Below are 17,845 nucleotides of genomic sequence, written 5' to 3'. Positions count from 1 at the left end.
ACAGGCATTGCAGAAGCATGCAATATTCCCATTTCAACCATTTTTAATTGCTTGATCATAGAAACCCCATCCTTCCCCATAACAAAATTCTGAAAAGGCATTCATAGCTGATGATTACTTGGTGCTTAGTTTCATGTGAAACTCCTAAAAAAATTAAGTGCTTATGAAGACTATTCGACACTTTTTAATCTTGGGCTGATCTGTAGCAAGTAACATTCGGACCAAACAATGTCCATCTCCGACATGAGAGAATATAAACACCTAATTGTTGTAGTCAGCAGTAGTACCATCTTCATACTCTGTACCATCCTGGGGTTTACTATTGATCAGACCCATCAGATAAATATTGTGACAATAGGAGGTTAGAAATCAGGAATTCTACTGAGGACAGAATCAAAGCCTTTCAACACCTAAGAACGAATGTAGCTCCAACAATAATGAAGAAGGATAACAGCATCTGAGACAAAGCAACTTGTTGATTGCCACCTCACTCACCCCTTTAGCCTTTCACACACTCCACCATGGAATGGCACTGCTGTGGATAATCTTTTGCAACACATCCTAGTTGAGCCTCCAACACTAAGAACAGAGTTGGCAGCAGTTGAAGATGGCATCACAGCTTTATATTCTCTAAGGCACTTTGTGATTTGCAATATAATCTTGTCCACGTGTCCCTTATACTATGCAACAATGGGACACTTTAAATAACAGCTGGGATATTCGAAGAAACGCCAAAAAAGTAATGACAATATATTTCTCCTTTTACGTAAAAAATAAACGTATTGTAATTAAAACAACGCGTAACCTGACACGAGGTCTTTGCGGGGCAGGGCTGATTGCAGTGGGACTGGTGCGGAGTTGCAGCGACTTTGGGGTGCGTTGTCTGAGTGTAAACATGCAATGAAGTGTACACACGTCGTTGCATTGGTGAATCTTTCACTGCGTTGAAGGTGTTCTCAGGACGAAGATGGCGGCAGTGGACATGTAAAGCCGAGCCATTTCACTCCTCAAGGGTCAGCAGGCAAAGAACATGGATTATTTCAACAGTTTTTCTGGCAGGGGATCCCGCTTGTTGCGGGGCACTTCCAACAGACTCTGGGCTAGTTTGCGAGAGGTTCATTTCCTGGACTCGGTGAAGGAGACGGACACGGCCGGGCACGAAACCACCTCCATTGGTAAGTCGGGAATGTTTGCAAACTTTGGGCCGAAGTTTGAACACTTCTGATCCTCAACACTTCGCCCTTAGCAGAAATAATGTGGCCGGTCTCCGCACCATGAACACTATTCGACCGGAAAATAAAAGACCAGAATCATGGCGCTTTGCGTGTGTCATTTTGTTTTAAGAAAAGGAAGTTCACCAAACTTATTGAAAGACCCAACGCGATCCTTTTCCCCCTTGAATTCAGCAAACTAAATGTCGAATTCAGCAAACATGATTTGCATGTCTGTGTTTACATTTTCAGTTTGATTTATGTGGGAATTGGGGAAAGCAAACTCGCTTCTGCTCTTAAAATAATAGATGCTGGAAGTAATCAGTGGCTGACAGAGAGGGATTGAGAGTTAGCACAACCCCTGCTGGCTGGAGGGGGCGAGAACGACTAATGACTCCCAAAAAAGTCGCCGACCGTGCACGAAATATAAACTCTTGCATCTGCTGCAAATGCGAGATAAAAAACCGAGAATGCTGGAAAGGCTCGGCAGGTACTCAGTCTCAGCTGTTTGACCCGCTCTTGAGTGTTTCCACCTTTTGTGTTCCGGATGCACGACTATGCACGACCTGCTGAGAGTGTGGAGTCCGAGATTTGCAGGGTGACCGGTTGCTTCACGCTTGCAGCCCGACTCAGCCTGGTCCGGATTGTCCCTGGTGTGCATGTGCGGGGAATCCGGGGATCGCTGGTCAGTGTGGACACGGTGGGCCGAAAGGCATGTTTCCGTGCTGTATCTCTAAATTAAACTAAACATAAAGGAACTGATTGTTGATGTCAGAAACTGGGGATCCGCAAACCTTTCTTTGATGTGATGGCAGTGGGGAGAGTCAACAGTTTTAATCTCCAGGGCATGCATATCTCTGAAGAAGGCCTAGCATATTGATGCAATCACAAATAAGCTCATTAATGCCTCTACTTCCTTTAAAGATATAGTAGAGTCGGTATGTTGACGAATACTTCTTCATACTTCTACAGGTGTACAGTAAAGAGCATACTGACTAATTACATTATGGCCTGAAAACCATGACCACCAAGTTCAAGAACAGCTTCTTCCCATCAGTCTCTTGAACACTGCACCACTAACCATTACCTCAGCAACTATGTGTAGGAACGAACTACAGATGCTGGTTTAAACTAAAGATAGACATAAAAAGCTGGAGTAACTCAGCGGGACAGGCAGCATGTCTGAGACGCTCAGAGATGCTGCCTGTCCCACTGAGGTACGCCAGCGTTTTGTGTCTAACCTCAGCAACTATTATCTTCTATGGATTGTGTTTTTGGTTGTACTATGGACTTTGGTTTTGCACTATTATGGTAAACTAATATTGCAGTTATGAATTGTATTGTATTACTGATTATTATATATTTATGTGCATGTCATTGCGCTAATGAGTCTGTTAAGTTGCAGTAAGTAAAAACTTCACTGCTTTGTTGCCGGCACATATGACAGTTAAACACACTTGTCTCTTAAAAGGAAAGTAGCTGATATAGTATATTTGGAATTTCAGGAGGAACTTTGATGAGATGGCACTCTACAATTTACTGAATAAGAGCTTGTGACTTTGGGGATAGTATGTTATGGATGGCTGACCAAAAGAAATGGATCAATAGAATAAATGGATTGTATACAGTTTGGCAATGTGTAACTAATGGAGCGTGGTTGAAAGATATGGTAGTCAGGCAGGAAAATGAAAACAAGGACAAAATCAGATCAGTCCTGACTTTATTAGATTGAATTGAATTGAATTGAATACCTTTATTGTCATTCAGACCTTACGGTCTGAACGAAATTTCGTGCCTGCAGTCATACATACAATCATACAATAATAAACAACAATAAACACAAATTAACACCACCACAGTGTATCCTCCAAGCACCTCCTCACTGTGGTGGAGGCAAAAATCTATGGTCACGTCAATCAATTCAGCTTGCTTATTTATGTATTGTATTTATTTACCTTTCTTGTACATCAGTGGAGCTGCACACTAAATCTCGTTGCACTGACGTGCAATGACAATAAAATATATTATTATTATTATTATTATTATTATTATTAAATGGCAGAGTTGGTTTCTGAGGCCATAGTCAAGTCAAGTCCAGAGAGTTTATTGTCATGTGTCCCAGATAGGAAAATGACATTCTTGCTTGCTGCAGCACAACAGAATATTGTAGGCATAAGTACAGATCAGATCAGTGTGTCCATATACCATAGAATAATATATATATATATATATATATATAATATATATATAATAGATAAAGTGAAAAGGCTATATATATAATATATATATATATAATTATCATTATTTAGTGTAATATATTATCTATTATATAATGCTTCTATATCTATTTATTTTCAATTTCCGCTCGTACATATATCTATGTCTATTATATATAGTCATGTAAATAAAAATATATATTGCCTTGATGATGCTGGCAGCCTTTTTGACGGCGGCAGCGACTTGCGGTTAGATCCCCTCGATGGTAGGAGGTTCAGAGTGATGATTGGACTGGGCAGTGTTTACAACTTTTTTGCAAGCCTTTTCCGCTGCTGGACGCTCCGGGTTGCCGAACCAAGCCACGATGCAACCGGTCAGCATGCTCTCTACTGTGCACCTGTTGAAGTTCGAGAGAGTCCTCCTTGACATACCAACTCTTCGTAATCTTCTCAGGAAGTTGAGGCGCTGATGTGCTTTTTTATGATTGCATCAGTGTTCTGGGACCAGGAGAGATCATCGGAAATATGCACGCCCAGGAATTTGAAGTTCTTGACCCTTTCCATCATCGACCCGTTGATATAACCTTAATTGTTGGTAGGTGCTGTTCTTTCACCTCTGCTTCACATGGTGCCGCCGACACACAGCCCGTCACAGTGTGGTCGCACGGGGGAGACGAGGCGGAGAGCGGCCGTGGGAGAGTGCAGGCTGTCCCGAGAGATGCGCACCTTTGGCCGCTTACAACTTGGTGCTCGGGTTCAGAGTGCCCAGTCACCTATGGCTTTTGTGGGAAAATGACCCCCACCCTCCCGTCTCCATCGGCCAGTGATGTGATGGACGTGGTGGTCTGGACCAATCGCTGACAAGTCACGCGCCCCCCCCCGGTGATGTCATATCCGTTATTAGATTTTTAGTGAGTTGCTATTTGGTGAGTTGACTTGTAGGCGACGCAGTCTTTCAGTGAGTTGGCGTTTCGACATAGCGGCCTTTCGGTAAGTTTGCTTTTAGACGTCCCGCCACTTTGGTTAGTTTGTTTCTAGGCGTCCCACCCTTTCGGTTAGTTAGCGTTTCGGCTTTGTACGCTTTCGGTTATTTAGATTTTCGGCTTTGTTTCCGTTCGGTTATTTGGCTTCCACTTCTTGTTGGATAGGGGTTGGACAGGCTAGATGCAGGAAGATTGCTCCCGATGTTGGGGAAGTCCAGGACAAGGGGTCACAGCTTAAGGATAAGGGGGAAATCCTTTAAAACCGAGATGAGAAGAACTTTTTTCACACAGAGAGTGGTGAATCTCTGGAACTCTCTGCCACAGAGGGTAGTCGAGGCCAGTTCATTGGCTATATTTAAGAGGGAGTTAGATGTGGCCCTTGTGGCTAAAGGGATCAGGGGGTATGGAGAGAAGGCAGGTACGGGATACTGAGTTGGATGATCAGCCATGATCATATTGAATGGCGGTGCAGGCTCGAAGGGCCGAATGGCCTACTCCTGCACCTAATTTCTATGTTTCTATGTTTCTATGTTTGCTTCGGCTTCTCGTCCTTCAACGCCATGTCAACACACGATGACTGTCAAGGCTGTAAACAATCTGGTCCAATTTTGGACAAATATACCTGTTCTGAAGGATGACAGATCCTGGTGGATACCAGAGATGTAGATGCAAGTGTTACTTCCTTGTGATGCAAATCGCTTTTTTTTTTAAACAAACAGTTGGTATTGCTGCTGTTAATGATGGTGACTTATTTATGTCACTAATTGAATTTTTAGATTTCCCAATTGCCATAATGGCATGTTTGCCTACAAATAGAACTGTGAAAATTAGATCTGAAACAGCCCATTGTAATGTCATAGTTATAGTTGGAATTAGTGAAATTTACAGTAATTCCATTTTCCTCCTCTTCGGAATACAAAAGGGCTTTTGCATGGCATGATGATGAGTACTTGGTCTGTTTACCACTCAGCAAATGTGAAACTCATTGTATTTTTTGCAATTCTACAAGAACAAATCCCCTGCGTGATTTTCAGATCGCCTTTCTGATTTCCTTCTGTTTGCAGATTGCTGAAATCTGTCTCTGTTTTGAAATTTACTAATGAGTGCGTAGCTAATTATTATAAATTACTGTGAAGTCAGGGCAGAAATAGTTATATAATATTATTCTGAACTTTGATCTGAATTTTTCTACTCCCCTTGGGGTGGTGCATCTGGTTCTATTGTGTTATTTGTGTGACATGAATTGGAAAATGTGGACAATATCTTTCTGGATAAAGTACTTATTATAAGATGATGTACTGTATTATGATATGAAGTACCTATTGTAATATAATTCACTAGGATGTAGGAAGAAGCTAGTTTCATGCAGTCATTGAGGAGGAGGAGCCATCTTGGGGAACGGCTGCTAACCAGTAGCCGTCCGTTTAATTCATTTTTTTCCAGTTTTTAGTAAGTCTTGTTCTTCGTTTGTTGGAGAAATGGACTTCTTAATGTGGGGGGAAGGAGGTAATTTTACTTCTAGGTCCCTACCTGGTCGGTGAGGCAGCTTTTTCTCCGGGCTGCCCGTCGACCCGTCCTCGTGGCCTACCAGCGGGCGTGGAGCACCGTTTCCTGGCGGGGACCAGCCAGCACCTCGGCTTCATTGGCGGCACAGCGCTGGAGCGCTATCGCGGAGCGGAGCGGGCGATGCCTTGCCTGGGTCGCCGCGCTGGATCGACGCGCTGGAGCTCGGTTGAGCTGTGACCGCCGTGATCAACACCTCCGGGCTGCGGGTCTGTGGAGCGGAGCGGGCGTGCCGACTTTAACATCGGGAGCCTGGGAGCTCCAACCCGGTGCGTCCTTGTCGGCTTCGGAAGCCAGGTCCACTGTGAGGACTCTCCCGACGCCGGGGCAACACCACCCAGCCAGAACGGCCAGGAACATCGGGCCTCCGTAGAGGCAATAGGCCTGACTTTGGGTGAACTGGGGTTGGGGACTGGACTTTGTGCCTTCCCCCACAGTGGTAAGCACTGTGGGGGGATGATTTTTCTGTGTGTAAGTTACTATGTTGGTCTGTGTCCAAGATGGCTGTCGGAAGGGAGAGTGGACGCTAGTGCGCTTTAGCTGCCGCTGCTCTCTCTTCACATTGTGTTTTTTGATTTTTTGATTTTGTGTCTTTGGAGCGATTTCTATCTTTAATTTGTGTATTGATGATGTCCTTATTATTTATTTTTCTCCGACTATATGTTTTTTTCTCTTCTGTTAATTTTTGTAAGGTGTCCTTGAGATTTGAAAGGCGCCCGAAAATAAAATTTATTATTATTATTATTAGTCTAACTGTTTAATCACTGAAAGCTGAATTTCTTTCAAAGGTACTAAAACCTTTTGCCTTTTCCCTGTTTGACTACTGCTCACCTTGAACATGTATACTTTCGATTAATGCTCCACTTGTATGACACCATGTATACAACTAATGAATCATATCCCTGAAAATCTATGACACAGGAGTGGAACCTTGGTACAAGTGTAGGCCAGTTGAAACAGTGCGACTTCACCCTCATGGCAACCTCCAGCCCTCCCATGGTTTGCCAAGTACACATCTCGAGATGATTTAAATGTGAAAAGGGTTTCTGCACAGGTCTTTCGGGCAGTGACTTTGAGGCCCATACAGTTTCTTGTGTCCCTAACCTATCTAACCTTTCCTCCTGTCTAAACTTTCTAGTCTTGGCAACATCCACAGTTTCCTAGCGTCAGAATTATTTTGCTGTTTAAGTTTGTGTCAGAAGTGTCCCAATTGTGTCAGGACTGACCACTTTGATACAAGGTCATCAAACTGTCCAGATAACTCGATTTCTCGCTGTCCACAGATACCAGAAAAACTACTGAGTGAATCCGCTGTGGTGAATGTTTATGTAAATTTTTATGTAGTTGTGTCTTGTTGCTTTTTTGTTAGTATGGCTGTATGGTAATTTGAATTTCACTGTACCTGAATTGGTACATGTCATAATAAACTGTCCTTGAACCTTGAATCTTGGCTATATTACTCATTTAATATCAATGTATTTTTTCAATGAAAACTATCAAGATGCAGCAGTTTGCACCATCTAAGGAGAATGGAAGAGTTAGTGTTTCATCAAATCCCTTTACAACTTTCTGCTCTGAACTGCACTATTTTCTGCACCACCTAAATTATCAATGGCGTTTATACAATGGAGTATTCGCTCGCACAGTTGAGTTATTTTTGAGCAAAGACCTGAAATTGCAGTATGGATCTCTGAGTCCAGTCATCACATCCTACTAATTTACTTCAAATCCTTTATCGTTATTTCCTTCTTTCAAACTTCTGCATTCTTATTGATGGGACTTGAATACAGGCTCTTGATGAATTCAATTACTGCATTTCTAATGAGGTGCTCTGTTGATGGAAAAAATATCTGTGTGTTTAGATGTAAACATTTCCAGGAAGGTCAAGTTGAAGAGGCAAGTGGTCTGATAGGATTCTGATAACATTTGATAAACAACCAACACCAGAATAGATTGACTGCTTCCTTTGCTCAAGGCCATTTTCAGATATTACTGTTTTTCTTTTGATTTTCTCTGTTGACATTTTCTTCTGTATATCAGGAAGTGAATAGTGTTTTGGGGTGAAAGCAATTTCTTACCGTGAAGTGTATAGGTTGTTCCAAAGCTTCATCTTATGTTACTAACAGACAAATAATGGTGCAAAATGTCATTTGATGCATGAATGATGTTGGGTGAAACTTCAGCAGTATGGAGGTGAATAGTGCATTTCTAGTTCAGTGAATATTATGTTGGTACAAGGCTTGATATGAGAGAAACTGCTTGTGTGAAATGAGGAGCTTTTAATCCAGATGTCAATAGCGAAAGAGAATAATTAAATGCATGCATGCATGGTTCTGCCACACAGTTACGTTTTTTTTTTTCTCCTGTGGTGTTAGGGAAGTTGAGTAAAAACATGAAACTGCACTCAGTTTAAAAAAAAATTTAAAAATTCAGAAAACTTGACTCACCAGACCTGTGGAATTGCATGCAAACAGCAATAAGCACTTTTCTTTCTTGCTTTTCAATTATAGCAGTACAGCTCTTTGGGTGTTGCGGGCAACTCCTTTCCACCCGACGCTACTGCTGTCACCTTCCACTTTTGAGGATTTTTGAAGAGCTTTTGTGTTGGGTACTGAAAATGGTGAGCTTCCTGAGAACCCCACTCACTGAGGCAGTTCAGAGCTGTGAATTAACCTAGTGTCTCCCTGCTGGCAGACACTCTTACTACATCCCAATGCTGAACCAGAATAACATGTTGAAACAAAGAACTGCAGGTGCTGGTTTAAACAAAACAGAGACACAAAGTGCTGGAGTAACTCAGCGAGTCAGGCAGCATCTCGAGAAAAAGGATGGGTGACATTTCGGGTCTGGATTTCAGGTTGGAAGGTGAATGCAACTTGAGGATAGAGAAATCAATATTCATATCCCTGGGTTATAAACTGCCCAAGCAAAATATGCGGTGCTGTTCCTCCAATTGTGTTTGGCCTCACACTGACAGTTGAGAATGCCCAGGACAGAAAGGTCAGTATGGGAAGGGGAGTTAGTGTTTGGCAACCAGGGGATCGCATTGGCCAGGGTGGACTGAGCGTAGGTGTTCAGCGAAACAATCGTCCAGTCCGCACTTGGTCTTGCTGATATATAGGAGTCCGCACCCAGAACGGCGGATATAGTAAATGAGGTTGGAGGAGGTGCAAGTGAGCCTCTGCATCACCTGAAAGAACTGTCGGGGTCCCTGGCCGGAGTCGAGGGAGGTGGTAGAGGGACAGATGTTGCATCTCCTGTTTGGGTTACAGTAACCCCCATAATGTTTGGGACAAAGACCCATCATTTATTTATTTGCCTCTGTACTCCACAATTTGATATATGTAATATAAAAAAAAACACATGTGGTAAAAATGCACATTGTCAGATTTTATTAAAGACCATTTTTACATATTTTGGTTTCACCACATTTACAGCTGTGTTTATACATAGTCCCCCCATATCAGGGCACCATAATGTTTGGGACACATGGCTTCACAGGCGTTTGTAATTGCTCAGGTGTGTTTAATTGCCTCCTTAAGGCAGGAATAATAAGAGCTCTCAGCACCTAGTCTTTCCTCCAGTCTTTCACCTTTGATCACCTTTGGTGTTTATCAACGTGGAGTGCCAGGTTGTGCCAATGAAAGTCAAAGAAGCATTATGCGACTGAGAAACACGAATAAAACTGTTAGAGACATCAACCAAACATTAGGCTTACCAAAATCAACTGTTTGGAACATCATTAAGAAGAAAGAGAGATTAGTGAGATTAGTGAGATTACTAATCGCAAAGAGACTAGCAGGCCAAGGAAATCCTCCACAGTTGATGACTGAAGAATTCTCTTTATAATAAAGAAAAATCCTCAAACACCTGTCCGACAGATCAGAAACACTTGTCAGGTGTGGATTTGTCAATGACCACTGTCCGCTGAAGACTTCATGAACAGAAATGATTTGGACGAGGGAATTGAATGCAACATCTCTACGTTTGCGGATGACACGAAGCTGGGGGGCAGCATTAGCTGTGAGGAGGATGCTAGGAGGCTGCAAGGTGACTTGGATAGGCTGGGTGAGTGGGCAAATGCATGGCAGATGCAGTATAATGTGGATAAATGTGAGGTTATCCACTTTGGTGGCAAAAACAGGAAAGTAGACTATTATCTGAATGGTGGCCGATTAGGAAAAGGGGAGATGCAGCGAGACCTGGGTGTCATGGTACACCAGTCATTGAAAGTAGGCATGTAGGTGCAGCAGGCAGTGAAGAAAGCGAATGGTATGATAGCATTCATAGCAAAAGGATTTGAGTATAGGAGCAGGGAGGTTCTACTGCCGTTGTACAGGGCCTTGGTGAGACCACACCTGGAGTATTGCGTACAGTTTTGGTCTCCTAATCTGAGAAAAGACATTCTTGCCATAGAGGGAGTACAGAGAAGGTTCACCAGACTGATTCCTGGGATGTCAGGACTTTCATATGAAGAAAGACTGGATAGACTCGGCTTGTACTCGCTAGAATTTAGAAGATTGAGGGGGGATCTTATAGAAACTTACAAAATTCTTAAGGGGTTGGACAGGCTAGATGCAGGAAGATTGTTCCCAATGTTGGGGAAGTCCAGAACAAGGGGTCACAGTTTAAGGATAAGGGGGAAATCTTTTAGGATTGAGATGAGGAAAACATTTTTCACACAGAGAGTGGTGAATCTCTGGAATTCTCTGCCACAGAAGGTAGTTGAGGCCAGTTCATTGGCTATATTTAAAAGGGAGTTAGATGTGGCCCTTGTGGCTAAAGGGATCAGGGGATATGGAGAGAAGGCAGGTACAGGATACTGAGTTGGATGATCAGCCATGATCATATTGAATGGCGGTGCAGACTCGAAGGGCCGAATGGCCTACTCCTGCACCTAATTTCTATGTTTCTAAATACCGAGGCAACACTGCAAGATGCAAACCACTGGTTAGCTGCAAAAATAGGATGGCCAGGTTACAGTTTGACAAGAAGTAATTAAAAGAGCAACCACAGTTCTGGAAAAAGGTCTTGTGGACAGATGAGATGAAGGTTAACTTATATCAGAATGATGGCAAGAGCAAAGTATGGAGGAGAGAATGAACTGCCCAAGATCCAAAGCATACCACCTCATCTGTGAAACACAGTGGTGGGGGTGTTATGGCCTGGGCATGTATGGCTGCTGAAGGTACTGGCTCACTTATCTTCATTGATGATACAACTGCTGATGGTAGTAGCATAATTAATTCTGAGGTGTATAGACACATCCTATCTGCACAAGTTCAAATAAATGCCTCAAAACTCATTGGCCGGTGGTTCATTCTACAAGAAGACAATGATCCCAAACATATTGCTAAAGCAACAAAGGAGTTGTTCAAAGCTAAAAAATGGTAAATTCTTGAGTGGCCAAGTCAATCACTCGATCTGAACCCAATTGAGCATGCCTTTTATGTGCTGAAGAGAAAACTGAAGGGGACTAGCCCCCAAAACAAGCATAAGCTAAAGATGGCTGCAATACAGGCCTGGCAGAGCATCACCAGAGAAGACAGCCAACAAATGTTGATGTCCATGTATCGCAAACTTGCATGCAAATGATATGCAACAAAATATTAAACATTACTATTTTCATTTACATGATATTGCTGTGTCTCAAACATTATGATGCCCTGAAATGGGGGGACTATGTATAATTACTGCTGTAATTTCTACATGGTGATCACAAAATGCATAAAAATGGCCTTTATTAAAATTTGACAATGTGCACTTTACCACATGTAATTTTTTTCTATTCCAAATCTCAAATCGTGGAGTACAGAGGCAAATAAATAAATGATGGGTCTTTGACCCAAACATTATGGAGGGCACTGTACATGTTTGTGGGCAGTACAGTGGTGCAGCTGCCTCAAAGTGCCAGAGACCGGTTTCTATCCTGACATTGGATGCTTTCTGTGTGGAGTTTGCACGTTCTTCCTGTGACTGCATGAGTTTCCTCTGGGTGCTCCGGTTTCCTCCCACATCCCAAATATGTGTGGGTTTGTAAGTTAATTGTCCACTCTAAATTGCCTGTCATGTCTAGGGTCGATGAGAGTGGGATAACATAAGTGTAAGCGAGTGAATGATAGTCAGTGTGGACTCTGGGCCGAAGGACCGCTTTTCATGCTGTATTTCTAAACTAAACCACTTTTATGTGAAAAAGAATTACCTGTCAGACCCTTTGACTCTCTTCTCACTCACTTAAACCCATGCCGTCTAGTTTTAGATACCCTTACCATGGGAAATAGATAGGCTCATGATTTTACATGCGTGAAAGAAATGCATGGTTTTGTGGTTTGATGCCAAGAGTCAGTATCCCGAATGTATCCAGCGGCTGAGATTAAATAAATCAACGTGCCAGGCAGAGTTAAAGTCACATCCCCATGCCTAGTCAAATCCCCCTGTTGAAATCAGGTTCACTTTCACATGCAAATTGGCAATATGGAAACTTAAAATATGGAAACGTACAGTTTTGGTCTCCTAATCTGAGAAAAGACATTCTTGCCATAGAGGGAGTACAGAGAAGGTTCACCAGTGATTCCTGGGATGTCAGGACTTTCATATGAAGAAAGACTGGATAGACTCGGCTTGTACTCGCTAGAATTTAGAAGATTGAGCGGGGATCTTATAGAAACTTACAAAATTCTTAAGGGGTTGGACAGGCTAGATGCAGGAAGATTGTTCCAGATGTTGGGGAAGTCCAGAACAAGGAGTCACAATTTAAGGATAAGGGGGAAATCTTTTAGGACCGAGATGAGGAAAACATTTTTCACACAGAGAGTGGTGAATCTCTGGAATTCTCTGCCACAGAAGGTAGTTGAGGCCAGTACATTGGCTATATTTAAGAGGGAGTTAGATGTGGCCCTTGTGGCTAAAGGGGTCAGGGGGTATAGAGAGAAGGCAGGTACAAGATACTGAGTTGGATGATCAGCCATGATCATATTGAATGGCGGTGCAGGCTCGAAGGGCCTGTGACTGCATGAGTTTCCTCTGGGTGCTCCGGTTTCCTCCCACATCCTGCACCTAATTTCTATGTTTCTATGTTAAAATTGCATCAATGTGCTGGGCTTAGGACAAAAACTTCATGATATGCCTGCCCAATAAATTGAAACTTTACTCTCTCCACACCATGTTGTCGATGAATGTAGGTTTGTGGATCCTCTGCTTTCCCCTTCCAAAGTTAGCTATATTTGTCTTGCCCACAATGAGGGCAAGATTGTTGGTACCATTCGATCAGATTTTCATTCTCCCTCCTATATTCCGATTCATCATTACCCATTATTTGTCCAACAATGGTGGTATCGTCGGCGAAGTTAAATCCGGCATTGGAACTCTGTTCCCTGCTCAGTCATGAGCAGAGCACAGGACTGAGCATAGTCCTGAGGTGCTCCAGGAGGAAATATTGTTACCAATTTGTACTGATTGTGGTCTACCAATGAGTAAGTCGAGGATCCAGTTACATAAGGATGAGCAGAGACCCAGTTTCCTGAGTTTGATAACAGGTTTGCAGGGGATGATGGTGTTGAACAACAAGCTCAAAGAACAATGACGTGGGTTCTTATTATCCAAGTGGCTCATTGCAGAATGGAGAGCCAACGAAATCCCATCCCCTATTGATATATGGTGGCGGTTGGCAAATTGTAGCAGTTCCAGGTCCTTGCTATGAAAGGAGTTGAAATGCATCATAGCCAACCTCTCAAAGCACTTCATCACCATGGATGTTAGTGCCACCGGTTGGTAGTCATTGAGGCACATTAGTAGTCATTGAGGCATGTCACTCTTCTTGTGCACCTTTATTATTCATGTCCTTTTAAAGCAGTGGGGAACCTCGGACCTTAGCAATGACAGGTTGAAGATGTCTGCAAAAACTCTGGCCAGTTGCTTCCTGCAAGTTTTTAATAATGCTGCCAGAAACGCCATCAGGGCTAAATGCTTTGATCAATCCTTTTCGAAGCGAGCATAAAATGCATTGAGCTTGCCCGGGAATTATACCTTATTGTCGCTTGAGCTGACACTTGGTCTCCTCTTGTAGGAAGTGAAGGTGTGCAAGCCGTGACATACCTGGCCGAATGTCTGTCTCAACCTTCTGTTTAGAGCAAAAGTATCTTGTCGCCTTTCTGATGGCCTTACTTGGACTTCCTATATGAACCTGTATTGCCAGCTTGAATGCCGAGATGTAGTCGTCAGTAGATTACGGACACCTTGGTTCATCCAAGGCTTCTGGTTTGGGAACACGTGGATGGATTTGGTGAGATCACATTCCTGCACCCATTTTGTTATGAAGTCGGGAATAACCATAGAATATTTGTTCAGGTCCGTTGTCGAGTCCTTGATCATTGGCCAGACTACCAACACCAAGCAGTAGTGTAGTCCATTCTCTACCTCCCCAGATCAGGCAGTCCTTACCTCTGTAGCTGTGCCCTTCAGTCGCGGCCTTCGGTAGATACAATAGTGCTAATCTAATTAAATGGACAAGCGGCCTGCCAGTTACAGTACAGATATATGCTGTCTCTTTTAACTCTAAGTATCAATGTTATATTTGAGCAGGGAATAATTGATTCTTCACTAGTTATAATAAGATAGATTAATTATATACGTAATTGAGAAGAAATGGGTACATGTGAATATCCTTTTCAGAAACAGAATCTGAAAATTGAGTATGTGTTGCATTTTGGAAGGTCAAATGCAAGAGGAAAGTATACAGTAAATGGCAAGACTCTCAGGAGTATTGACACACAGTGGGATCTTTGAGTGCAAGTATTTAGGTGCCAGAAAGTAGCAACATAAGTATATAGAGTGGCAAAGAAGGCACACTGCATGTTTGCCTTCATCGGTCAGCAGATTTAGTATAAAAGTAGGCAAGTCATGTTGCAGCTTTACAAACCTTTGGGACAGATGGGATTAGTTTAGATTTGCTTCATGGTCAGCACAAAGATGATGGGCTCAAGGACATGTTTCTGTGCAGTATTGTTCTTGGTACCGAAGGGAAGCAATTGAATGTAGAAACAAGGAACTGCAGATGCTGGTTCCTTGAAATAAAGAAGAGACAAAGTGCTGGAGTAAAACAGCAGGCCAAGCAATGTCTCTGAAGGATACGGATAGGTGACATTTCAGGTTGGGACCATGTTCAGAATGAGTCCGAAGAAGGGTCCTGACCTGAAACATCATCTATCCATCTCTGGAGAGAAGGAATGGGCGACGTTTCGGGTCCCGACCAGAGATGCTGCCTCACCAGCTGAGTTACTCCAGCATTTTGTGTCTACCTTCGATTTAAACCAGCATCTGCAGTTCTTTCTTACACATCAGTTATCCATGTTCTCAGAGATGCTGTCTGACCCTGAGGAAATATAATACAATAGAATTGCTCAAATGATAACTTCTGTGTGAGGAACTTATGTTAAGTTGCAAGAGAATGACTTGGAGCTGAGTTTTTCAGAAATACATAGCCCACAAAGAAATAAAGAACACACACACATAGGAGAACAGATGGCTTATTATAACATGGAGATGTTGATGTAAATAGGCATAGCTTTGTTTGCTTTGAAGCGGCTATAAATCTGTCAGAAGTTGTATTTGGTTTAGTTTGGTGTTTAGAGTATAGGTTATTGATGGGGTTCTTCTCAAGACATGAGCATCATGGGTCCTTTCTTTATGGCACATATTTGAGCTCGGGTGTGCAATAAAGGGGATTCATGGTTGTCTATATTGGGTCGTGGGCACCAAGGCTAGATAATAGTCTGTGATCTGGTTTGTGCTGTTTAAATATATTTGTGTTGAGATAAGAGATAAGGCATAGGTGATGGTTGTGTGACCTTTGTATAAAGGTGGTTTCTTATGTTTATAGAAAACTGAGAAAGTAACTCTGTTTTGATAATCTTCCATTTGCTGTGTGGAATGCTATTAGTGAGGAGGCCCTACATTCCTTTCGTCCAGAGATAGAAGGGGGACATTGTAATTAAACTAGACCCGAGCTTGGGAAGAAGCAATCAAGTGTGACAATTAGTGGCCTTTGTGTGGTTGGGGATTGTAGAAATAACTTAAGTCCTTACCACTTTGTAAGAATGGGGCAAAACTCATATTTAATCCATAAGTAACTGTATTTTAACTATGAAGTAGGGAATTATTTGTGAAGTGTATTGGGTTTTAATTAGGATTGTAAGTATTAGACTTTGTTTAAATCTGAAGTTTTAGAAATAACTTTCTTTTCCAAAAGTGAAAATATATGTTTTGTGTGTATGTATTGTGTGATTGATGTATGATGTGTATTATATTCTTTTTTTTTTTTTTTAATAATTTTTAATAGAAGCAATTGTACACGGATAAATCGCTCGGCATCTACAATTATATTGTACAGCTTCATTTTTTTCAAATGTTATCATAACAAACACACAGTAGACAGAGAACAAAAAACAACAATTAAAGAAAAAAAAAAAAACAAACGAGTGGAGGGCAGCCAGAATATCAGTCAGAGTGCAAGATCAAAGTTCGCTCAGATTAAAGACATAGCACAGCAGCAAAATAAACAAATCAGACAGTTATGCCTCATCAAGCAATATCAAAAATGGTTTCCACACCTTCAAAAAATAATTTTGTGAATTCCCTTTGTTAAAACTAATCTGTTCCATTTTAGCAATAGAAAGCATTTCGTTGAACCACCTCTTGAAACATGGGGAGAGTGGAGACTTCCAATTCAGTAAAATTATTTTTTTAGCTGCAAACATACCTGCTCTAAGAATCTGCTTCTGGTGGGAAGGAAGGGCCCTTGTATTGTCAGAGCAACCAAAAATAGCCAGATTACAATCAGGCAGAATATTTATTCGACATTGTTTGGAAAGACAGTTAAATATGTCACTCCAGAAATTACTTAATACTGGACAATGCCAAAATAAATGTGATGGTGATCCTTCTGCAGTACCACATCTGTCACACATGGAGGAAACCGATTCAAAAATCTTGTTAAGTTTGGTTTTAGAATAATGTAGTCTATGCAAGACTTTAAATTGAATTAATCTGTAGCTAGAACTAATAGAGCAGCTCTGTATACCGGACAAACCTTCCTCCCACAGTTCATTTGTGTATTATATTCTGAGAGGTGATCTATGAGAATTACTTTTTTATTTCTGTGGTTTTACTTCATTGAAATAAAATGTTTTTGAGCAAAGAGGTTAAAGAAAACCACAGAGGGAAAAAGGTTGTAAAGTGGCCAGAAAAGGGGAAATCATGTGACTATACATGTTGTCAATCACTGGAAAGGATTTAGTTGATTGGTTAATGCAAATAAGCTAAATGTATGGTAAACCATAATGATTGGTTAATAGTTTACCACTCCTTTTGTATCATATTTGTCCAATACCTATATAATGTGTTACGTTTGTATCAAAGCAGTAATTCTTTCGATCTGCCTCAGAGTTTCTAACTCTGTGGCGGAAGGTTTAAATAATTATCCAGCGCTGTCAGGATAAAGAATTGATTTTAGCAGCAATGGTTTGAATCAAGTTGTCTTGAATTGGACTGACAAAATAACTCAGTTTAACAACCTTGTTATATTCCTGGAGACACAGGCCAAGTCAAAAATTATGTGAGGTAAACCTGATTACTCAGAAAATAGAATTAGTTTGGGTGACTTTAAGAAGAGACAGAGAACACTGATGGGAGTCAATCTATATGTCCCAAGCAGTAATCATAATGCAGGACATGTTAAAAATCAGGATCTGAGAGGTGTATTTGATCTGTATTACAGTAATCATGGCAGACTTCAGAGAGTGGTAAACATTGCCCAATCAAACACTCTGGCCATCCCATTCAACAACAGTTTCTTCCCAGCAAATCATTCAGGCAT

General features: G+C 41.8%; 1 protein-coding gene across 3 annotated transcripts in view; it reads left to right on the top strand.

The window, feature by feature from the left end:
* The window catches only part of oxr1 (oxidation resistance 1), a 420,907-nt gene that overhangs the window by 212,989 nt on the left and 190,073 nt on the right, over window positions 1-17,845 (top strand). The window contains exon 1 of one of the 3 annotated variants that reach the window (XM_033020274.1): window positions 829-1,175. The exons of the other annotated variants lie outside the window; for them this stretch is intronic. Within the exon in view, the coding sequence (XP_032876165.1) occupies window positions 1,031-1,175 (145 nt within the window). The 5' untranslated portion in view covers window positions 829-1,030. Of the gene's footprint in view, window positions 1-828; window positions 1,176-17,845 lie in introns of those variants that run through there. 3 annotated transcript variants of the gene reach the window in all.

The sequence above is a fragment of the Amblyraja radiata genome, chromosome 4 (assembly GCF_010909765.2).
Source record: "Amblyraja radiata isolate CabotCenter1 chromosome 4, sAmbRad1.1.pri, whole genome shotgun sequence".
In the NCBI taxonomy this organism is placed as follows: Eukaryota; Metazoa; Chordata; class Chondrichthyes; order Rajiformes; family Rajidae; genus Amblyraja; species Amblyraja radiata.
The sequence above is the reverse complement of the archived record's forward strand: the minus strand, read 5'-3'. Positions and strand labels throughout refer to the sequence as shown.